General features: G+C 48.0%; 3 protein-coding genes across 6 annotated transcripts; 1 reads left to right on the forward strand and 2 right to left on the reverse strand.

Moving 5' to 3' along the window:
• Nucleotides 1–474: 474 nt before the first annotated feature.
• On the reverse strand, nucleotides 475–6,734 carry hdgfl2 (HDGF like 2). 3 transcript variants are annotated; one of them, XM_084692467.1, is made up of 16 exons: nucleotides 6,490–6,734; nucleotides 5,770–5,846; nucleotides 5,056–5,194; nucleotides 4,671–4,871; nucleotides 4,462–4,584; nucleotides 4,278–4,346; nucleotides 3,986–4,160; nucleotides 3,797–3,878; nucleotides 3,128–3,425; nucleotides 2,891–3,018; nucleotides 2,650–2,717; nucleotides 2,379–2,449; nucleotides 2,112–2,213; nucleotides 1,705–1,852; nucleotides 1,491–1,611; nucleotides 475–1,392 (listed from the first exon to the last, which is right to left on the reverse strand). In XM_084692467.1, the coding sequence occupies exons 1-16, from the start codon at nucleotides 6,559–6,561 to the stop codon at nucleotides 1,293–1,295; spliced, it is 1,974 nt and encodes a 657-aa protein (XP_084548593.1). In that variant the 5' UTR covers nucleotides 6,562–6,734; the 3' UTR covers nucleotides 475–1,292. The 3 variants fall into 3 exon arrangements, with proteins under 3 accessions (XP_084548593.1, XP_084548594.1, XP_084548592.1); XM_084692468.1 differs by having other exon boundaries at nucleotides 1,756–1,852; nucleotides 3,986–4,163; XM_084692466.1 differs by having other exon boundaries at nucleotides 3,986–4,163.
• A 518-nt stretch (nucleotides 6,735–7,252) lies between these two features.
• On the forward strand, nucleotides 7,253–13,765 carry ubxn6 (UBX domain protein 6). Its single transcript, XM_084692469.1, has 11 exons — nucleotides 7,253–7,475; nucleotides 7,856–8,010; nucleotides 8,229–8,293; nucleotides 8,406–8,534; nucleotides 10,076–10,173; nucleotides 10,270–10,345; nucleotides 10,436–10,520; nucleotides 10,808–11,027; nucleotides 11,206–11,336; nucleotides 11,587–11,732; nucleotides 11,878–13,765. The coding sequence occupies exons 1-11, from the start codon at nucleotides 7,393–7,395 to the stop codon at nucleotides 12,001–12,003; spliced, it is 1,314 nt and encodes a 437-aa protein (XP_084548595.1). The 5' UTR covers nucleotides 7,253–7,392; the 3' UTR covers nucleotides 12,004–13,765.
• A 554-nt stretch (nucleotides 13,766–14,319) lies between these two features.
• Nucleotides 14,320–22,484, reverse strand: chaf1a (chromatin assembly factor 1, subunit A (p150)). Of its 2 annotated transcripts, XM_084692464.1 has the most exons (17): nucleotides 22,159–22,484; nucleotides 21,321–21,371; nucleotides 20,555–21,195; nucleotides 20,329–20,385; nucleotides 19,725–19,969; nucleotides 19,479–19,560; nucleotides 19,227–19,295; nucleotides 18,745–18,965; nucleotides 18,505–18,642; nucleotides 18,401–18,428; nucleotides 17,699–17,779; nucleotides 17,319–17,423; nucleotides 16,553–16,799; nucleotides 15,871–16,012; nucleotides 15,267–15,591; nucleotides 15,071–15,161; nucleotides 14,320–14,967 (listed from the first exon to the last, which is right to left on the reverse strand). In XM_084692464.1, the coding sequence occupies exons 1-17, from the start codon at nucleotides 22,229–22,231 to the stop codon at nucleotides 14,840–14,842; spliced, it is 2,724 nt and encodes a 907-aa protein (XP_084548590.1). In that variant the 5' UTR covers nucleotides 22,232–22,484; the 3' UTR covers nucleotides 14,320–14,839. The 2 variants fall into 2 exon arrangements, with proteins under 2 accessions (XP_084548590.1, XP_084548589.1); XM_084692463.1 differs by lacking the exon at nucleotides 18,401–18,428 and having other exon boundaries at nucleotides 18,477–18,642.
• Nucleotides 22,485–22,566: the final 82 nt, after the last annotated feature.

The following is a 22,566-nucleotide window of genomic DNA, read 5'->3' on the forward strand; positions in this document are numbered from 1 at the left end:
ACTGGTCAGAGTCAGTGCAGGTTAAATTAACGCATACGAGTCACGTTCTCTAAAGTAATGACAACTAATATTTTATTCAATTGACTTGCTTGCCTATCATACATATCCTTCAGCTTCCAACTTAAACCTTTAGCTAATGAAAAAGAATGACATGTTTTGCAAAGCCACCAGTAAAGGAGACGGATTTTAAAACGTGTTGGTAGTTAATAAAATCAGTAACTTGCTTTGTCTGGACTTGTATCACATACCATTATTATACCGACTAGCCCTGCGACACATCTCATGATAAAAACAAAAAAACAAACTCAGCAGTGTAGGCCTATGGCTCTGATTAAGTCTGATCTCACTTCTGAACACCTGTTTTTCCACGCATCATATCAACCAACCACCAGTCAAACAGAGTGCCGGTTTGGACCACCATGCTGAGATTTTAATTTAAGTCCCAACTAAATGATACAAATGATTTAACAAATGTACATAGCACTAAAAACACTTTTATTGTATGTTCAACAAGCAAATGTTAAATGGGCTCCAAAGAAATGGGATCTGAATAGCGTTTCCACAACTTGCTACAATATTTCATTAAATCTGTACATGTAATTCAGTTAATTATGAAAGTTACTGAAAACAGATGTTGCGGGAAGACCAGATGGTAAGGGGTATAATTCCACAGAATTCAGTAAGTAGAGAAGTAGAAGTGTCTGATTCTGAAAACACACTAGTTATATAAAATAAAAATAAACGTTGGTGGACCTCAGTTGGAAAACATTTGAAGTGACTTCATTCAATGGCTTAATAATTTGTGGTGGAGACAGAATGAACAATGAACCAGATAAAAAAATGAACCCAACAAAGACAGACATAAAGCACTGCTCTGTTCCACACATACCATCTCAAACACAAAACACACTCACACAAATAGCCGATCTCCTATCTTCAATAAAGCATAGCCAACGGATTCTTTAAACTTTCACGATAACACAAAAATGTTCAAGCGAAAACATTCATGACTTGCAGTGACTCCACCTCTCTCTCCCCTCCAACATTCCTGTCAGAAGTGCTAAAATGGATTCTCTCAATATACAATATGAAAGACCAAAGTTAGAGTTCATGAGGGAGGAAATAAAAAGTAAGGTATTGTGGAGCAAGACAAAAATCGGGGGGGCCGGGCGTCGTAGAAAAAAAAAAAAAAAAAAAAAATACAATTGAAAACGACAAAGAGGTCAGCGCAGTATCAGACAAGTGAGCTTTCCTTTCTGCTGTTTAAATCAGTTGTGCTGCTCTGTGCGTCTTCAGCTCTCTATCACAGGCAGTCCGGTCTCTGCCGAGATGGTGTGGTGGGGGGGTTCATCAGTGTATATCTGCAGTTCTGGAGGGCTGTCTGGACTCGGCCTGGGGGAGAGAGAGAACACAGCCCATCAGACCTAGGCGTTCGTTCGGGTCTGCGAGGAACAAAAACAAGCATTTGCACCCAAGAATGTCACGTTCACCTTTTGGGACTTGGTGCCACGCGGTCATTGTCCTCGTCTTCGACGGGGGACTTGGGGTCGTCTTCCGCATTAGAAGCGTCTTTTTTCTGGAGTTCGGAATCTCCGTTCACAGGTGTCGGGTCTGATGAGGGGGAAAAAAACAAAACAAATGCTAATGCTAATGCTAATTCCAACGGCGTGAATGTTGGCGGTGACTTTTGAACACTACAATCACCTGTGGTCTCTAAGTCCTTTCCATTATCTTGTTGCTCTGTTTTAGGTTTACCTAACACTTCTGACTTGCCCACAAACTGCAGTTTTAGCTTGTTGTAGACCTCGCTGGCCTTCACCATAACTGCATTGCTGGCTTTGTACCGTCGTATCTGCAGAAAAAGTCAGTAAGTAAAGTCAGGCAAGATTACTATTCAGAAACAAATGAAGTCGTAAATACAGCTCATGTTGCCAGGTCATAAATGTGATTAAAAAAACGTTATGTTAATTTGTGTTATGTTAATTGTCAGCGGAAATTGTTATTTAAATCAACAAACAGGGAATCAATTCGAACCTTTGACCTCTTGACCTGAATCCAAATGCACTACCACTGAGCTACACCTATCTCTCGATCGTGGACGAGTCAGTCACCTTTTTGAGCGTGGCGATGACATCAGAGTTCTTCTGTAGAATGTGGCTGGTGACCTGCACAGCCTCGAGCTCAGCCAGGGCCTGTAGACAGCGCTCTATGTCCTGTCAAACACACATCACATCCACAAGCAGTCAGAGGTCACAGTCATCGCGACCGTAGGCGTCAAACCGCTTTGATCGAGCCGTTGATCTCGTCTCGGGGGTCACGGTAACTGTCGGCACGGTAACCGTTGGTTCGCGAATGGAGCTTTGTAATAAACCACTCACTGGGTTGTCCACCTTCAGTGCAAACTTGATGTCAGTATGAAGCTTCTGGAGTTTCTCCTCTGGGGTCGGCTCTACAAGCGGAGACAAGAGTGGAGACGAAGAGTCAGGGCGATGGAGAGCACTGTTATCACCACTCTCTGGGATCTGTGTATCTAACTGTCCCGGGGGAAGTATACATAGTGTATGCAAATCCGTTTCCACAAGGGACAACGGCAGGCCTCTCGGCACGGACAGATGTGGTGTTTTGAATTGAACATTTGAAAGCACTGACCCTTTTTCTTCTCTACTTTCCTCTCAGGGGGCCTCTCTGGTTTACGCTTGGGCTTGTCAGGCTTGGACCTGTGCGAGCGAGAGAGACAGAGAGAGAGACAAAGAGAGACAGAGACAAAGAGGGAGAGAGAGAGAGACAGAGAGAGAGAGCTCAGCGATCTGTGCACATTCATATTTAATGAAGGCTGCATCTAATGAGATCTTCCCCCTGGTCTTTGTCTGGTTCCCCTGCGTGTCCTCACCTCCCTCTGGACCCTCTCTCCTCTGATCGCCGGCCTTTCTTCTCCTTCTCCTTCCTGTCTCTCCCGTCTTTCTCTTTCTTCCCCCTGCTTTTCTTCTGGTTGTCGGAGCGTTTGGCAGATTTTTTCACCTGCAACGGTGCCAGTTTATTCAACCAATCTACCACAATCGATAACAAAAACAAACAAAGGCAAAATGGGAGATAGGAAAAGTTGGCTTCGCCCCCTCCCACGGCTTACCTCGGAGGTAGGGCCAGAGTCGGAGTCGGAGGGGGCGGGGATCGGGGGAGGCGGGGGCTTCTTGGACTTCTTCAGCGGGTGATCGTCCACGCCCTCGTCCGAGCTGCTGCCGCTGGCGCTGCTGCTGCCCCGGGCGCTCTTCTCCTTGTCCTTCTTCCTCTTCTCCTCCTCCTCCTTCTCCCGCTCGCGCAGCCTCCGCAGCTCCTCCGCCTCCTCCTTCTTCCGCCGCTCCTCCAGCTCACGCCGCCGCTCCTCGTCCCGCTTCTTCCACTCGCTGATGCGGTCCGGCTCGCTGTCGCTGCGCGGGGGGGGGGGGGAATCAGGCTCATGCTCAGAACAGGCTGACGCTGTTGTTTGGTGGCATTTTAGTTTTAGGTCACCTCCACTTAAAAAAAAACTAATTGAGCTATTATCAGATGGGGTCAGATGGCTGAGCGGTTAGGGAGTCGGGCTGTTAATCAGAAGGTTGTTGATTTGATTCCCGGCTGTGCCACATGACGTTGTGTCCTTGGGCAAGGGCACTTCACCCTACTTGCCTCGGGGAGAATGTCCTTGTACTTACTGTAAGTCGCTCTGGATAAGAGCGTCTGCTAAATGACTAAATGTTATCATCATTAACAAATCATCATCATCATCATCATCATCATCAGTCACATGATCAACACTGACCTGTCGCTGTCTGAGGAGGAGGACGGTGCTTTGGCCGGAGCAGGTTTGGCTTTCCGTCCCTTTGGCTTCGGGGGCGGTTTTTCTGTGGAGGAGCAAAGGTCGGAGGACAGGAGATGTTACCACGGTGGCAAACACGAGCGATTCCCCAGAATCAAAGAAAACGAGGGGTTGCTAGGGAACCCGGCTCACCTTTCTTCCTGGCCTGGGGAGCCTTCCGCGGAGGCGGGGCTGAGTCCGAGTCCGATTTGGAGCCGGACTGGGATTCGGATCCAGACACGGCGGGCCGCGGCTTGTCGTCGTCCTCTGAGTCGCTCCCCGCTCCTTTACGATCCGACTGGGAGGCAGAGTCAGAGCCCGATGTGGCCTTCTGGGAGAAAAAAAAACACGTTATGAGGGGGAGGGCAGGGAATGTGAAACGGCTTTGCGATCTAGCTCTCCATGGGACACGGTCACGTCTGAATGCTGTCCCCACTCTGCCCACCTTTTTCTTCCCTCTGCCTCCAACCTTTTTCCCAGCCCTGCCTGGTGCCTTCTTCTCTGGAGTGAAGTCCTGCACAGGGTCACACAGAGGAACCCAAACACAAACACACACTCATTAGAAGACACGGACAGTGGAACAGTTTGTGTGTGTGTGTGTGTGTGTGTTTGCACGTGAAGGTAGTGACCTGGTCGCTATTCTTCCCAGAGTCGGAGTCGGAGCTGGGGGACGGGTCTGGGTCAGAGGGGGAGCCACTGTCCCCATCCCTGTCACTGGACGAGCCACGCGCTTTTTTGGCAGGAGGGGGCCGCTAGAGGAGGAAATTAAACGGAACCATTTAATTTTCGGTTTTAAGACGGGTCATTGGATTTGTCACGACGTTGACGAGGATATTACCTTTGTAGCCGGGGGTTTCCTTTTGACTCCTCCCCCTCCTCCTCCCCTTCCTCGATCCTCACTTCCTGAATCAGAATCGACATCACTTGCTGTGTCTGCCTTCCGGGGGACGACTGCTTCTTCATCGTCATCATCGTCATCACTTCCTGGGCCTTCTCCTGCCACCGCCTCATTACCTTCACTGTCAGATGAGCTGGCCGGCTGGAAAGTTAATAATAAACAAACAGTGTGTCACTTCAGTAAACAAAGACCTAGGTTAGTTGTGCGCTGATGAAACACAGGAAATGGGCACTCTATCATTTGAACTGAAAGGGGGAAGGTCAGTTAGAGGAGGCTCTGCTTTTGGGGTTCCACAGGATGGAGAGAACTGATGCGATGAACTTACAGCTGGGGCGCTGTAGGACGCATGAGGGTTGTTCTGGATTTCCCACAAGCCTTCGTTAAAGCCCTTCCGCTTATTGGGCTTCCCATAGCGCTCACTGTACTTCTCGTAGGCGAAAAGATCCTTTGCGGCAAGGAATGCACTGGAAAGAAAGGAGAATGAGGAAAGATACATACAAATAAATTCCACATTTGAATCCAACCTTTTTTGGACCATTCGCCTAAGGGTGAACGACAATACAAGTTAGGCATATTCCTGAACTCTAACCCCCAATGTTATTTATTGATGAAGTAAACAAACTGAGGTTGCATGCCACCTAGAGGGTGTTTGTAAATAGTGCATCTACCGTCTTGCAAAACAAACGCAGCAATGATTTATCCAAAACAAACCATTCTAACATTGACACATGCAATTCAGATGACCGCAGGGTGGTTTGGTTGTAACTACAATGTACCTTACAAGATATAATCAAGCCCAAATGACCTCCTCACGAATAACAACAAATGCATACATAAGTAAGGAAAACATGATCTCCAAAATACAATTAACTATGCATGCAAGACTATTTCTAACAGAAAAAAAAACATCAAGTAGGGTCATCTGCAATAATATAAACGTTATTAATTCATTAATTTAAGTAACACCGTGACAGTGGACACTGGTCTAACTCCATCCAGAGAGAAATTATCTCAGTTTTAAAAGATAGGCAGCACTTACGTCTCATGAGTACCAAAGAAGAAAATTGGTATCTTATTTGGGGGTGGTTTCACTGCCCCTTCCGCCACATCCTCAATCTGTGAGACAGAGACACATGGGCTATATTGTTAGGTTAGACCTAGAAGGTTTCATGGTTGTACAGTTTCGACGTTTCGATTGTGTGTAACTACAAACTAATTATCTCGAAAGTATGTGCCTGGGAAATGATTCTCCAGCACTGGCATACATTTGCTATCGAAAAATGGTACTCAATATAATTCATTGACTTTTGAACACAGACATAACTATATACAAGGGTAAAAATCGCTTTAAAGAGCGCAAACTAAATATCCTTAGGGATATTGACATGAATAATCCGAAAGATCTAGAAAGTCACGAATCAACTATACTTTGTCTTACGTGGAACAGTTTATGGCTGAGTAGCAGTTACAAGCCAGCCATCATATCACTGCCTGCAACGTCATTTTGAATAGCCTAAAATGCTATCCTTTCTTAGTTTCACGTCATAATACAGCCATTGTAGATGCCATGCATATTGATTCCTACATCATCACACAACCATAAAAATGTTCCAAGAACGGGGCAGGAGGCTGGTTGAATATCCACGTCAGGCAGTGCCTGCCAAGGATGCACATCGAACCTCAAGCGTCCTGGCTAAGCAGTGGCAGTCGGCACAGCCGCCCACCCCCTACTCTCAGGGTTAGTACTGTGCAAGCTTACCCTGGCTGGCCAGTGGGGGTACCCCTTCATTTTGGCGAAGACTAGGTCTCCAGGCTGGAAATTGTGCGGCATTCTTCCCCTCTTTGCACCGGATTTCCACTTCCGTTAAGTATGAAGTTATTTGTGTCTTTTTCCTTGCCCGTTTTCAGGCCGACACAAAACCTGTAAAGATGAAGTTAGCTAGCTAGCTACCTATCAAGCTAGCTTCACTACAGCGCGAGACGAGGCGGCCAGTTCCAGATGGACAACTTCCGCTAATTCTGATTACCAAGGCGGAAATCCCTCCTACAGGCATCTGTAATTGGTTGGACTTCCGTCATTCTATTTTTGTAACCAATAGTATTCTCGAAAGTGTTCATATATTTTTCAGAAACACACATTGATTTTAAACATTGTAAAATGTAACATTTAAATACTCTGTTGAGTTTGAACATTATGGGTCATACAACCTCTCTTGATGACTGGTTCCTGTCGTAAATTGACAAGAAAATAACCGTTTAATGAGCAAAGAACCTTGCACTTTCCAGACGTTTGAAACCATGATACTAGTACTACACATAAATTTGTATTATCCTCATATGTTTGACTTTAATGACCATACATATATACAAGTAAATTGGGGGACACATCTACAATGGATTTATCTTTACATAAATGTCAACAAAAAATGTCTACATTTAAGTAGACTGCTCAGTTGGGGCATAATCAAAAAAACCACAAGAGGTCGTTGTTTGAACTCTATCGGAGTAAAGTACTATCCCTGACTTCCTTTTCCGGTTTCTATGTAAACAATTTTTGTACAACTAGCAACCCAACTGTCACAACCTCCCTGGTCACAATTGAAAACAACCGATTTACTTGTATTTTTTTTGCGGGAAAAAAATCTTCTGACATTATAAAGAAATGAAGAAGTTTTTTGAGGACATTAAGAAAGACGTCAAATTCAAATCGGCAGGACCTGGAAAGAAACTCACAGACGACTCCAGGTATCTCTCGAAATAAACTTTCCGCTTAAGCATAGAGCTGGACAATAGTGAAAAAATGCTAACAAGATACCATGAACTATAGATGCGTTTTGAGAGCACTGTCTCAAATTGTATTAAAAGCATAGGCTTACTACTTAGCTACCCCAGCTTGCTAGCCAATTACCTAGTGGTTAGATAATCACTTCTGTTCTCGTCCCCTTGCTCTTGTACGGTTCTTGTCGCCCTCTCTGAACAGCTTGATGTTAAGCTAAGACTTCTGTATTATCTAAAATACTGAGCTAACTAACGGTGTGAATATGAACACCAAATTGCATCCCGAAATGCGAACAGGCCCACTTGGTTAGAGCTAGTAAGATCAATCGATCCTCTGCTCTTCACAGTTCCAAACCACGAGCAGTGCAGAGCAGCGGCACCTCCAAGTCGCGACAGTGTCCCACAGATGGTGCTCAGAGGGCAGGGGCTGCAGCCTTGGCCAGGATTGACCAGCAGCATCGCCCTAAAGCCCCGACCTCACAGGATGCGATAAGAAACCAAGGTGAGATAGGTTGTGTGTCCCCCCCCCCCCCCTCGTTCAGTATAGTTAATAATGGATAATAATTCTTACATTTTGGTCGTTGTATAAGCCATATATCCATCTATTGGCATAACATTTCCCGCTGAAATACATACATTATCTAGATATCCTGAAGTTTCTGACGCAAACAGGAATTAAAATGGATTGTGGACTAACGAGCAGATTTTTTTTCTCCGTAGTGAAGAGAGAATTGGAGGCAGAGGCTGCAGCAGCTGCAGAGAAGTTGAAAGCTGTAGCAGTTGAAGTAAGTTGGTCACCTCCGTTACAAAACACGTTATGAAGAATTGCCAAACAACGTAGAGCTATGTATTATCGTGAATAACCTGTCCAAAAAATTATACAATAATCGATTTCAGGAATCCAAAGTGGCAGTTAAGGATCCATCGTGTTTCTCAGTGTCGGGCGTTTATTTTACGTGCCCACTAACTGGAGCCACTCTTGCCAAGAATGAAAGAGAAGTGCACATTAAAGAAGCCATCTTCATGGTAAGTTTGGGTTGTTGTTCGTTTTTTTTTTTAGCAATTTCAACAAAGTCAAATGCATTGCAGTTTACAAGATACAAAAAGAAAAAAAAAAACATCATTTACGTTCGGAGTAAACATGTATTAATACAAAATAACATAACTAAAAAAATCACGCTAGGGGATATAAACCATTACATTAATATATTTAAACTACTGTTTTAATGGCCTTTTGTTTAAGAGAATTTTTTATTGAAAAAATATACTGTCTGAGCTCTCCGTTCAAGGCAATAAAGCAAGGTTTTCTTCCCATGAATTTGCATCTATGAATATGATACTTGGCCATAATAATAATAAGATTAATTATATATACACAGTTGTTTTTCCTGGAACTGTCAAAAAGCCCAAACAATACATACTTCCAGAATAAACAAAAATCAGCCTCAATACTTTCAGTAATAAACTTACAAAGATTTTGCCAAAATTCTTTTACAATTGGACAATGCCAGAATAAATGCACAACCGTTTCTTCACATTCATTACAAAAAGTGCAAACAACATCAATGTCTTTCTTAAATCTTTTCTTAATATAGCTTTTTGCTGGATAACATTTATGGATAAGTTTAAAAGAAATTTCCTTCACTTTATTTGTGACTAAATATAGATTAGGTAAAAGCCATACATTCTTCCAGACAATATCATTGACAAAACGATTCCAGTAAGGAATAACATAAGACACCGTAGTTATATCTCTCTGAAACAAAGTTCTAATAGATCTATTATTATTTCTACCAGTATTGGAAAAGCAGGTTTTGCCTATAGGGGAGTCTGTCACAGGATTATGCACAAGGGGACAATTTTGGAGTGTAACCCTTGGCTGAGATTTAAAAAGCATACAAATACCAGAGGGTATTGCGCCAAAGACTTTTGCATAATCCCCAGGTGTGACTGGAATCCTGTATTTAGCAAGAAACTCCTCATAAGTGAAAGGACGACCCTTCTCATTAAATAATTGATCTACCCGCAAGATATTATTACAGACCCAATTTTCCAAAAAGAGAGATTTGTGTTTATATAAAATATTCTTGTTATTCCAGATCAAATAGTTGTGAGGAGAAAAATTGTGTTTGTATATGAGAGACCAAGCCAAAAAAACTTGTCGGTGATACGCAGATAATTTCACAGGAATTTTGTCAATGTCATAGTCACAAGCAAGAAAAAAGTCTAAGCCACCAAGATTAGACAACACATGGAGAGGTATCAAATTCCAAACTGAAGAGGGGTTTCCAAAAAATTGTTTCAGCCAATTTATTTTAAAAGTATTATTTAAAGTACCGAAATCCAATACATTTAGTCCACCATTTTCATAGGAATCCATAAGAACAGTCTTTCTTATATAATGTGTCTTATTTTTCCAGATGAGGGTTGTTGTTCGTTCTCATGCGGACATGAATATTACATGACGTTTTTGACACGCGACAAGAATGTACGTACTTCCGCTCTGACGGTTAAGTGATGAGCTGCAAGTTAACGGCTAATCGAAAGTATTTTACTGTGTCTAACAGAGGTTTGAAGAGGACCCAGTGGAAGCCTCCATAATGATGCTGCATACCTTCAACAAGGACAGAGAGAAAGTAAAGGTTGCAGTGGACGTCATTAGCAAGTGAGACACAGGACTCGCAACACAGTTCCACATTTAGCTTCTAATAAAGGGATGTGTCTTGATAGACTGTCATTGTGGCTTTCCTAACCCCTTCAGATACATTGAAAACATATGTAAGAATCCCACAGAGGAGAAGTACAGAAAGATCAAGCTTAGCAACAAGGTCTTCCAGGTATGAAAATAAAATGACTAAATACATAAAAAAAAAAAAATCTTTATTACTATACATACATTATAAAAGTCATGTTTGGGTGTGTTTCAGGAGAAGGTGAGGAATATAGATGGCAGTCTGGAGTACTTGCTGGCCCTGGGATTTGAGAGTGTCATGCTGCCTGTGGAAGGACAAGGTGAGGCCACGCGTGTTTGACGGCTATGTCTGCAGGGGAGCATCCAAAACCTCAGTGATGAACGAAGTCAATCATCCAGCCGCACGGAATATTTATGATCTGAATCAGGCCTGTTGTGGAGCTAAGGCCCAGTGCTGGGAGTGAACTTATATGTTATGTTATGCCAGGTTGCTTTGCGTTGTCTCGTCCCAAGAATTTCAGTGCCCAGTCTGACCTTGTGTTGTTCTGTGCACCTGTCAAGAAAAACTTGAAACTTTTATCCCCTCCCTCCCCCCCCCCCCCCCCAGAGGAGAGCGAGGAGTTCCTGCTGCTTGGGGAGCAGAGCCCCGAGGCCCTGGAGGAGATGAGGGACAGGAGGGACCGTCTGCAGAGGGGAGAGCCGGTCCGAGCCCAGCTGGATCGTCAGACGCAGGCCTTCATGCCCTCCCCCTACGCCACCCACTTCGAGCTGCCTCCGGAGTTCTACAACCTGACGGCCGAGGAGCTGAAGAAGGAGCAGCAGCAGAAGTAGGCACCGGCTGATGATGTCACCTGCCGATGATGTCACGGCCCGATGATGTCACTGAACTCACACAGCTGTACTTGGGCGCCAGGTCGAGGAATCTCAGGGAATATCAAGCCTCTCGTCTCAGTGCTGCTATGTTACATGTCTCTCCTCGTGTGTGTGTGCGTGTGTGTGTGTCAGGAGTGAAGTGGTGGAGAAGAACGCCATGCTGCGCACGAAGGCCATGAGGGAGCGAGAGGAGCAGAGGGAGAGGAGGAAGTACAACTACACCCTGCTGAGAGTCCGGCTGCCCGACGGCAACCTGCTGCAAGGTCTGTGCCCCGCCCCCGACACCTCCGGGACCAGAACACAAGGTGTGTTCGACTTCATGCAGCCCGGCTGACTTGAAGCAGCCAATGGCATTCTCAGGTTCGAGGCAGGCGACTGTCGGCGGCGCCGGCGCTGCATGAAGTCAAACACACCTACAGAGACGAGCGACACGAAACAAGCACCACATCCTGTCCCCGCCCCCCCCACTGGCTCGTCAGGGAGATGTCTTACCTCCTCTCCTGCTGTTCTCAGGGACCTTCCTGGCCTGGGAGCGGGTGGCCGCGCTCTTCCAGTTTGTGCGGGAAGCCCTGGTGGATGGCTGGCCGTTCGATCTCATAGCGCCTGGAGGACTGAAACTCCGTGAGGACGAGGAGGTGGCTCTTAACGAGTGCAGCTTGGTAAGCAGAGAGACCGCAGCTGTCCTCGCAGCATGTGTCGAGCTCCAGAAAGGGTTGCCTTGGGGGGGGGGGTAACACGTTATCGTCGGTGAGCGGCAGCCGTGCTTGGCCTGCTGCGTCAGCGTTGTAGTGTGTTCTCTCTCAGGTTCCTACCGCCCTGCTGACGTTCTCCTGGGACGCGGCCGTGCAGCAGGACATTGCGGCTGCCGGGGGGAAGGGCCCTGCCATCCTCAAGCCCCAGCTCCTGGAGAACATTCGGACCCTCAGCTGAGCGGGCAGGTTTCCACGGTCCACCAGGCCTACCGAGTCATCGCCCTTCCAGCACGCCACCCTGCTGAGCCCTTTTCTACTCCTCCCGCTCTCTCTCCTCCCATTCCCCTCTCGTACTTCCCTCTCCTTCATCCCTCCCTCTCTCATCCATGTCTTCTCCATCTCCTCCCTCCCTTTCTGTCCTCCCTCTCTCTCCTCTCTCTCTTCCCCTCCCCCTCTCTTACTTCCCTCTCCTTCATCCCTCCCTCTCTCATCCATGTCTTCTCTCTCTCTTCCATCCCTCTCTCTCTTCTCCCCCCCTCTTTCTTTCCGGAGGCTGTAAAAGTGAAATCCATTCAGGAACTTGCCGGCAGATATTCTCCTGAGGAAGGGAAAAGACAGATGACGCCCCCCAGTGTTAATGTTAAGTTGTTTCCCCTGAATGTACGTTCAGAGACCCGAATCTGTGAAAGCGCTCCCTCGTCGTGACAGACCTGTGATTAGGTAGTGTACCTAGAAGGACTCGGACTCTAACCCTGTCTGTGTCTCCTGCCCCTGCTTTCATATGCATCCTGCTTTCACAACAACGTCTTGACAGATAACAGGTGTACTGTACTGGTTAAACACGTTGGCGTAAGTAGCCTAGTTGTAGAAGTCAGGCCTGAGTCAAATAGCATTTTACTTCAAACACAGATAGTTTTAAAATACTATTTGGATTAGGTCTATTGTAAAGCAGACTGTTTCAGTGGTAGGAACTGTCACAATTTGAGATGTTCGAGACTGAAGAAACTCGACTGTCAGGCTTTATCTTGTGACTCCAGCTAGAAGGCCATGTTGTGTTTCAAACTATTTTGCTTATAGGACTAATCCAGTCATCTTCTATTTGAGATCACAAGCACTTTTAAAAGGTACCCTCAATTCCCAAATATGAATATGGGGGAAATGCATGTTTGATCTGCATTTAGGCTGCCATGTTAAACAGTTAAAACATCTGATCAGATGTCCGTTTGGGCTTGCTGCTAGACTGTAACCGGCCAACCCTGATCACTTTCTAATGCATCTTGTTTGACTTAAGCAGCATGGGAAGTCAACTGTTTGATAGCTGATGGTGTTGAGGTCCTTTCAAGCTCTTGGTATTTGTGTAAAATGCATTTGTCGTGAAACTGACCTGAGCAGCGTCCAGAACCTTCTCTACTGTCATCAGAAACTGTTCGCCTGAACACAGCGTGATCACATGGTCATTGACATGGCCTCACCCCGTTTTCATTGTGGTGGGGGGCTGTGGCAAGCATGGTTTGTTAGTGTTTTGGGAGGGAGGGGGTGGTGTTGTGGCTGTGGATGGCTGGGATGATGACCTACCTCTCCTCACAGTGACTGTCCAGCTCGTCTCACAGCTACATGCACACAGCACATCCTGGCGGCGTCTGTCAAAGCCTCTCAGATCAGCCAGGACCTCCACGGCTTTCCCCAAACCCTCTCCTGGGCCTCCGCCATGCTCCGAGGACCGGGGACATGGAACCGGCCCCTCGATCGTTTGCTGTTCAGCATATTGCTTGTACCTGTCTATACCAATAATGGTACACAACTTAATCTCAGAGCTTTGATTTGTGCTGATCAGAGAAGTTTTTGCGAAGCCTGTACACAAGGTATCTAATTTATGTAGCCTTAGGATTTACTTTTGTTCGTTAGCACCTTGTTTAGAATGATTACCGACTAAACACTAAACTTGTACTTGCGTTCTGTTGCTTTGTAACCTGCCTGTAATAAAGATTCATGAAAAATTAGCTAATCTGTTATATTATACACAGCATGGACATATAAAGAGCCTCATAGTTTAGGAATCTGACCACTTAAACACCTTCATTACAGAAACAAGCTCATATGAAAGACAACTTCTTTCACAAGACACACAAGCTTCTTAAATCCCCAAATATTTATTTTGTTCAGTCCAGTACCAACCTGCAAATGCTGCACATACCAAATTTTTTTTTTAAATAATGCTTTATTCAAATACAAACTAAGAGATACCTTGACCGTATCTGCAAACGGCAAAAACAGAAGAGCATTCTAAACGTCTCTGAACGCCGCTGAAACCGAAAGGCAAATGGCAAAGAACACCCAACAGCCATTAACCATGCCACCTCTAAACCATTATAAAAAAAAAAAAAGACAAAATGGCAGCCTAGGGAAGTACAGTGGCCTGTGGGTATAGCAGCCTGAAAGAGCACCTGGCAGCTTGTCAACCCCAGTACGGGAAGATTTCTCGATGAGATGACTTGGGGTGACATGTTGGTAAGGACATCCCGGGATGGGGGGGGAAGTAACAAAGAAAGGCATATAAAAGTGCATACATTTAATCATATCATTATTTAGTTTTAAGGAATTCAACCAGTTCAAGTAATTTAGAAGGGGAGAGAGAGAGGAAAAAAAAACAAAAAAAAACAACAGCAAATCCACATGTATAAAAGGATGAGACTGGGGGTCCAGGAGCCACCCACCTCTTCCCCCGATGTGAAGCCCAGAGTCTGATGAGACAGCAGGGGGGGAGGGAGGTCTGCGGAACCCCCCTCCCAATCCTCCACACTTCCCAGAGATCCACACCAGCACGTCTGTCCAGCCAACACAACCAGCCAAGCCTGGATCGGGGATCATCATCATCAAAAAATAAACCTCGCCCTTCAGTTTGTTGGCTCTGGTAGACGTCTCTACTGCTGACAGGGAACTGGGGGCGTAATACTGAGTGGGGGAGGCTTAGGAGCCAACACCACCAGAGTGCGCTATCGTGATTAAAGACTTGACTTTGTCTCGTGACCCCCCCCCTCCCCCTCCACACCCAGGCCTCGGGGCGGGGGCGGGCATCAGGCTGTGGCCGGGGTGGGAGCAGGGCAGGGCAGGGCGGGAGCAGCTGTGTCAGAGGGGGTCACTTCCATCCGCTGGGCGTCTTCTCCCTCGGCTGAGGGGGCGGGTGTGTCCACCCTGGAGGGTCCTACGAGAGAGGAAGGGTCAGTCCAGAGCGTGAGGTGGGTGGAGGAGGGGGTGGAGGTGATTCTCTGGGAGGTGGGGGGGACGGGGGGGGACGGACGACTCACCACTCTGCCTGTCGGAGACGATGACACAGTCTGGGTCTTCGTCATCGTCCTCTGTGTCGGCCTGAAAGCCGTCCGTCTCCATCACTTCAGTCTGGGACAAGACAAGACAAGTCATGTCACCGGGAGAGAAAACGAAACAACATGAACACAGAAACTCTTCCCAAGAAGGACAAACTCTCCAAAGCCCGTTTCCGACCTGCTCAGGGTCGGCACACTTCTTCATGAACTTGGTGATGGACACGCATCCTGCGCTCTTCCTCTTGTTGGTGGAGGTGGGGGTGGTGGAGGTAGAGGAGGCCTGCGGGGTGGTGGGGGAGCTGCCCTGGGAGCCCGTGGCCGCCCCCGAGGCCTCTTCCCTGGGCGTCTGGGCTCCGCAGGTCAGGTAGCTCCACTGGCAGGGCACGGGCAGGGCCTCCTGCCGGAAGCGGGCCAGGACGTTGGTGTGGACGTGCCAGCAGGGCTTGTAGGAGGAGCGCTTCTCGTACACGGCGTTGGCCTTGATCAGGCGCTTCAGACGGATCCTGGGGGGGACAGGGACGGGAGAGAGAACGTCACATGACACTGTCACATGACCCTGGAGGAATTTCCAATAGGTGCGTTCGACTTCATGCGGCGCCGGCGTCGCCTGCAGCCGCCCAGCTGGATTGAAGCAGCCAATGGCATTCTCTTCAAGGAAGCCGACTGCAGCCGGCTGGCGCTGCATGAAGTCGAATGCACCTATTGACAACAGCTCCCTCTGAAAATGTCCTTTTTCTCTGCGTGCGCTTTGGCCAAGCGCTTTGGCCTGTGGCGGCAGCTACCTGGTGGGGATGTCGGCGTCGCTGGGAGGGCTGGACAGCAGGGGAGAGGGGGCCTGCTGGCGGCAGAACTCCTGGAACTCTGTGATGATCACCTTGCTGCTGTTGATGTTGCCGTGGAGCAGGGGAAGCAGCTGGGACAGCACTAGAGGGACAACGTGGAGGACTGACATCAACACCCCTCTCACGGCACAAATAGCTCACAATCTGGGGCCTGGCACTCGCGTCTTCAGTTGTCATTAAGCTGCCACAAGACAAATGCTACGTGGGAGATTAAAACCTGTTGACAGAAAACAACCTCCAGTAGTTGCAGTACACACTCAGGCCCTGCTAGCAGAGGGGAGGCAGGGAAGGGACGCCCACTAGATCACTCCTCCTGGTGGACACCAGGCGTCTCTGCGGTCTAGACTGCCTCAGGTCTGGACTTCTTCCAGGGGCTCAGATGACAGAGCGATTAGGGAATCAGGCTACCAATCAGAAGGTTGCCGGTTCGATTCCTGGCCATGCAAAATGACATGGTGGCCCTGGGAGAGGCACTTCACCCTACTTGCCTCGGGGGGGGGGGAATGTCCCTGTGTTTACTGTAAGTCGCTCTGGATAAGAGCGTCTGCTAAATGACTCAATGTAAACTGTTAGCATGCTACATCCTTGCTAGCATGCTAACAAAAAGGGCCGTCAGACTCACGCTGCTCGTCGCGCTGGTGCTTCTTGGCGGGGTCCTCCGGGGTGCCGGCCTCGGCCCGGGGCAGGGGCTCCAGCAGGCACACGGCCAAGGGCTGGAAGAGCTCCAGGGGGGCTCCGTCTCCCTCCCACACGCAGCCCCTTACCACCGCCTCCAGCACCCGCACCCTCTTCTTGGCCATTAGCTCGTCCCACTCGCGGGCCTTCAGCCTCTGGCGCACCTTCTGCTTCTCCAGGTCGCCTCCACCCTCCTGGGGAGACACAAGGGTTTCTTCTTATATACTATTATTATAATTAGACCCAGACGCTGTTTTGATTGGTCCAGAGAAGTTCTAAGAAGTCCGCAAAACCGTTTGCAGACTTCTGAAAGTTCGCAGAGGTCTGCAAACGGTTTTAAGGACCTAGCAACAAGCGGTTGCCTTGGAGATGGTGACAACATGGCGTCTGCTTTTTCATTTTTCTGCCAGATTATTGTTGTTGTATATAAGAAACCATATATGGACTTTGGACAGGTCTGTCAACGTCTTTGTAAGCGGAGATTCGACAGTAAGTCGAGGTCAACAAACGTTTTAATAAATCAAAGTCCATATTGGCAGTTTGCTTCTATCAGCGGGCGGCGGTCAGAGGACGAAACGCAGCGTCACTCAGCCTTTACTGTCGGCTCTGCTTTGCCGTTACAGCTTTGGCGGTTAGACAGAGGGGACTATGGGTAAAGCAGCGCGACGCCGGAACGTTCCGACTTGTTTCGACGTGAACATTGAGACGTGTACCTCTTCCTCCACCAGCGCCCCCTCACCGTCCGACAGGTAACCGTGGGGAACGAAGAAGCCGTCGTCATCATCGTCGTCGTTCTCCCCTCCTTCATCGTCGTCATCCTGAGAACACAAACAGGACGTAGGGACCACAAATATTAACATTTTACACGGTTATCCATCGTATACTATTTGCCTTTTATTGTATCCACTCTGCACAGGAGTAATGTTTTTAGTTAGAGCACTACTTAGGAACCAGTAGAACAACATTTCGTTAATATGTGCACTCAGTCCGTACTGTTGAATGACACCAACAACAACAAAAAAGTCTAATATCTAACAAGCGCTAACGGTGAGCGTCTCCAGTTCAAACGTCGCGGAGGCGGGAGAACACGTACCCCCTCGCTGTGCGACAGCGATTCCCCTGGCTCCTCCTCTTCCCACTCGTCATCGCTGTCCACCTCGTAGTCCAACAGCACCTAGGGAGGAAGAACACCCGCTTCAAACTCGAGCAAAAAAAAAAAAAAACGTTCAAGCGACGGCCTCGCACTCGCGCTCCGGCTCTGACGCTAATCAAATGGGGGTCAGATGGATGACTGGTTAGGGAATTGGGCTGTTAATTCAAAAGATTGCCGGTTCAATTCCTGGCTGTGGAAAATTACGTTGTGTCCTTGGGCAAAGGCGCTTCAACCTACTTGCCTTGGGGGGGGAATGTCCCTGTACTTACTGTTGGTGGCTCTGGATAAGAGCGTCTGCTAAATGACTAAATGTAATCTGCTAGCGTGCTAACATCCTTGTCTTGTCCTCTCTGAGGGGGCAGCGTGGGGTGATGTGAGAGCTCTGATGCTAATCTGCTAGCATGCTACATCCTTGCCTTGTCCTCTCTGAGGGGGCAGCGTGGGGTGATGTGAGAGCTCTGATGCTAATCTGCTAGCATGCTACATCCTTGCCTTGTCTGTCTGAGGGGACAGCGTGGGGTGATGTGAGAGCTCTGATGCTAATCTGCTTGCATGCTACATCCTTGCCTTGTCTGTCTGAGGGGACAGCGTGGGGTGATGTGAGAGCTCTGATGCTAATCTGCTAGCATGCTACATCCTTGCCTTGTCCTGTCTGAGGGGACAGCGTGGGGTGATGTGAGAGCTCTGATGCTAATCTGCTAGCATGCTACATCCTTGCCTTGTCCTGTCTGAGGGGGCAGCGTGGAGTGATGTGAGAGCTCTTCCTGCTCCAGGTGCCCCAGTAGGCCGGACGGTGGTTCTCCCGGAACTGAAGCAGCTTCATGTGGCCGTAGCGCTGGCGGTCGGGGACCCCGTCTGGTCGGGGACTCTCGGCCGTGCATTCCCTGCAGAGGAGAGGGGCAGGGAGATCAGAACGGCTGGAATTCTCTCTCCTCGTCCCTGGTGAGGGAGAGCGGGTGAGCTGTGTGGATCTCGGCCGGCCGTACCTCATTGCGTCAGCTTGTCTGGGCTTGGTTGGACCCGACCTGCCAGGCTCTTTACTGGTCCAGGCCTTCAGCAGCTTGTTGGAGTTTCCATGGGGCTTCTCCAAGCACAGGTCCAGCTCCTTCAGGACAGACTCGTCCACCTGAACACGGGTCAGGGGAGCCAGGCACATGTGCTCTTTGATCTCAAACGGAGCAAACTTTCCACAGGCGGACGCCAGCGTCTAGGAGAACGGAAAGGGTCGTATTATTACAGTAAGAGTCATATGAGGATCAGGATATACAGAGCGGAAGTCATAGGGGGGGGTGCATTTCTGGGCAGGGCTGTGTTGGGCCATGCCACAAAATGCACCCCCTGGTAAATTTTGACTAGGAAAGTGCCAGGTGCTTGAAACCTAACTGTGGTTACTCATACTATTCTCCAAATGCCATATCCAGTTCTGACCTTTAAGCTCTGATCTTGATCAGCAGATTGTAAGCATTACCTTAGGGGCCTGCTGGGTCTTGGGTTTCTGCAGAAATCGAGTGATTTCCGATTTCTCAGCTTTCATCCGCTGGGAACAGAGGGGGACAGACATGACTAGGGTGATGCAGAGTAATGATCCATCGGCTGAGGATGATCAGCACAGAGCTGAGTCTAGACCCATCAAACAACAACAACAACAACAACAAATGCAACAAGTCGCCCCTCAGGGATGACGAAGATGGCCTCGACCGTACAGAGAAGAAAAACTCACATCTTTCTCTTCCTTCAACCGTTTCTCCTCCTCCTTCACCCGCTTCTCTTCTTCCTTCTTACGCTTTTCTTCAAGTTTGGCCCTAGATGCAACATTTACACCGAAAACATTCAGATGAACTTTCACTAGAGTGATGCCAATGTCACAAAACTAGCATGCCAAACTCAGTGTAAAAAAAAAAGTTGTGTGTGTGGTGGGGGACTGGGGATGACTTAAACCTCAAACACTAGAAACTGGAAAACTCACTCTTGTTTTGATCTACGTTGCTCCTCCTTAGCCTTTAATTTCTCCGCTTTTTCCTTCTCCTCCTTCTCCTTTTTCTCAAGTTTTTCCCTCTCCTCCTTCTCCTTCCTCTCCCTTTTTTCCTTCTCTCGCTCCTCCCTCTGTTTGCGAGCCTCCTCCTTCTTCTTCTCTTTGGCAGCCTTGTTCTCCTCTCGCTCCCTCTCCCTCTGCTCGCGCTGGCGGACCCTCTCCTCCTGCTCCTGCAAACTCTGCAGACACAGGAAATGACATCCCTCTCGTCAATGACAACACAGGAAATGACATCCCTCTCGTCCGTGAGGACAGTGTAAAAGGAGAGAAGGGAGAAAAGTGGAGGGATAGAATGTGGCAGACTTATGATAGCAGATGTATGGCGTCAGATGGCTGATCGGTTAGGTAATCGGGCTAGTAATCAGAAGGTTGGCGGTTCGATTCTCGGTCGTGAGAAATGACGTTGTGTCCTTGGGCAAGGCACTTCACCCTACTTGCCTCGGGGGGGGGGGAATGTCCCTGTTCTTACTGTAAGTCGCTCTGGATAAGAGCGTTTGCTAAATGTAAATGTATAGATATAATATAGACCTCCTTTCACCTTGTGAGAGCGTCTTCGGACGCTTTTCTGCCCCGTATTGGGAGTGGTCTTGAGATCCTGTTAAGAGGAGAAAAGTGGCACTAAGTCGGGTTACATCTGTTATACTGGGGGTATTTATACAAAATGTTTCTTGGATCAAGGATGACAAGCGCTTGCAGAAGCACAAATCCACCAGAATCCAGATGATGTGCGTGATGTGTAAATGCTGGTTCAGAGGCTGACTCACTGTGGCAGGTGAAGTGGGCTCTGTGGTGACCTGATCTGGGGAGCTCTCCACGGCAGACAGGGAGCTAGTGGAGGAAGGGGACAGCATGGACTCGTTTCCGTGGCTGGACATCTCAGCATTCACAGGCTCCTCCTCTTCCTCTTCCTCGTCTTCCTCGCTGTCAGATCCCAGTGTGGTGTCGAGCTGCGAGGCAGATGCCGTGTCCATCTTTACTTCCTCTTCCACCTCTTCTTCTTGTTCCTTTTTCGACATCTCACACTTCAGGGGGTCCGTCTTGGGTGCGCTGGGGACCTTCAGAGCGCTCGGGTCTTTCTTGCGTCGGTGGTCCCGGGTGGGGGGGCGGGAGGCGGAGACGGGAGTGGTGGGGAGCGCCTCGGGAGGATGACCGGAATCGCAGCTGTCCTCGGTAAGGTCCACGACCGAGCATTTGGCCGGAGACGCTCGGTTCTCCCGGCTCATGAAGCCGTCCAGAGGTCCGCGGCCGTTGACCAGAGCGGGCCCGTGACGCACGGAAAGCTGGGGGCGGTCCGATTCGTTCTCACCGTCGGACGCCCCTGGGTCTGGGGAGAGGGGGGCTCGGGTTCTTTTGGGCTCGCTGCTCTCCTTGGGCTCCGGGTTCAGACGCTTGAATGGAAGTCGAGCTGAGCAAGGGGGGTGATAAATAAATAAACTCTCAATGTCATTCAGTTTAAAATCATGTTTCGATCATGTACACTAGATCAGAAATGAGGTCCCTGACTGAGGTACTGACGAATTGTGGACTTACCCTGGACAAGCTTCTTGTTAGTCTTACTGGGTTTTACACCGCTAGCCATGGCTGTAAATAACAGAAAAGTTCATTTTATTTATTAAAATATTGCTCCAATTTTAGTGACGGAAGTTGATGCTAAGTGCAAGATATATCACGCTTTGCATTGAGTTGCTAGATTTATTGTTATGACAAAATCATTCAATAAAAGCTGGATCAACACAAAAAGAAATGCCGATATAGCTTGTCAACCCCACATACCATCACAACTTTTGACACTTAAATCCGTTTGATTTTAATGGTTTTATTTAAAAGCAACAACAGTAACAAGCTTGATGAAACGTAACTCTGCCGAAGCTAGTACGCTAACTCGTTCAGGAGTGTTTGCGTAGTGCTCCCGCCTTTCGGTAAATCACTAAAAGGCCAGAGCGAAGGCCCTGCAATGTCTACAAGCACCTCTGTCAGGCAACCAGTGCAATCTACCCCCGCAACAAGCCAAAAGCACCGGCGGAGGGTAAAGACATCAATATTTCTAGCAACAACTACCACGTACAACGCTATCGCATGTAGCTCTGAACATTACTGTGGCATGATTATCACTTGATGCAGCCTAGTTGGTAGTTTAACTACATACATGTAAAATAGCTACATGGTTCTGAACCTGCGCGAGTAACAGCTAGTTAGCAAAGCAGCTAGCAAACAAGCTACTACTGTGAGTAGACTTGACGTTGTTATTACTTAATGCCCATTCAACTAGATAATGATAGTATTCTACACATTACTACCGACTTACGACAGGACATTTCATTATAAGTTACATAAACACAAGAGCCATCTTAGCAGCTGGATAACTTGCCTCTTCTTCGTGGGGTAGAGGCTAAATGCCCGTCCAAGGATGGGTCTTCCGCCGCTAGCATCACCACCACCATGCGAAACTCCCTTCACTTCAGATATCCTTCAGCCGAAAATAAAACAATTGCGACGACTAACTTTGCAATGACTTTTGGAGGATGCTTCAATAACAATAACATACCACTTCTGTGCTAACGATATAACTGTCTATGCTTCATCAATATTTTTGCTTTTTCAAAATAAAACGCTATCTTCCCACATCCTCAACAAGTTACCCCCATATCCACTCCTCTCCTCGCTGCCTGGTTCCACACAGCCGCGCGCCCCTCGGTCAGAATTGGCGGGAGTAAGTCACTTGCCGTAAACTCGTTCTCTCATTGGTCCAAACGCCTACTGTCTCTGAGCACGTTGG

This window comes from Hypomesus nipponensis, chromosome 26 (assembly GCF_054491055.1).
Source record: "Hypomesus nipponensis isolate SF chromosome 26, ASM5449105v1, whole genome shotgun sequence".
Taxonomy (NCBI): domain Eukaryota; kingdom Metazoa; phylum Chordata; class Actinopteri; order Osmeriformes; family Osmeridae; genus Hypomesus; species Hypomesus nipponensis.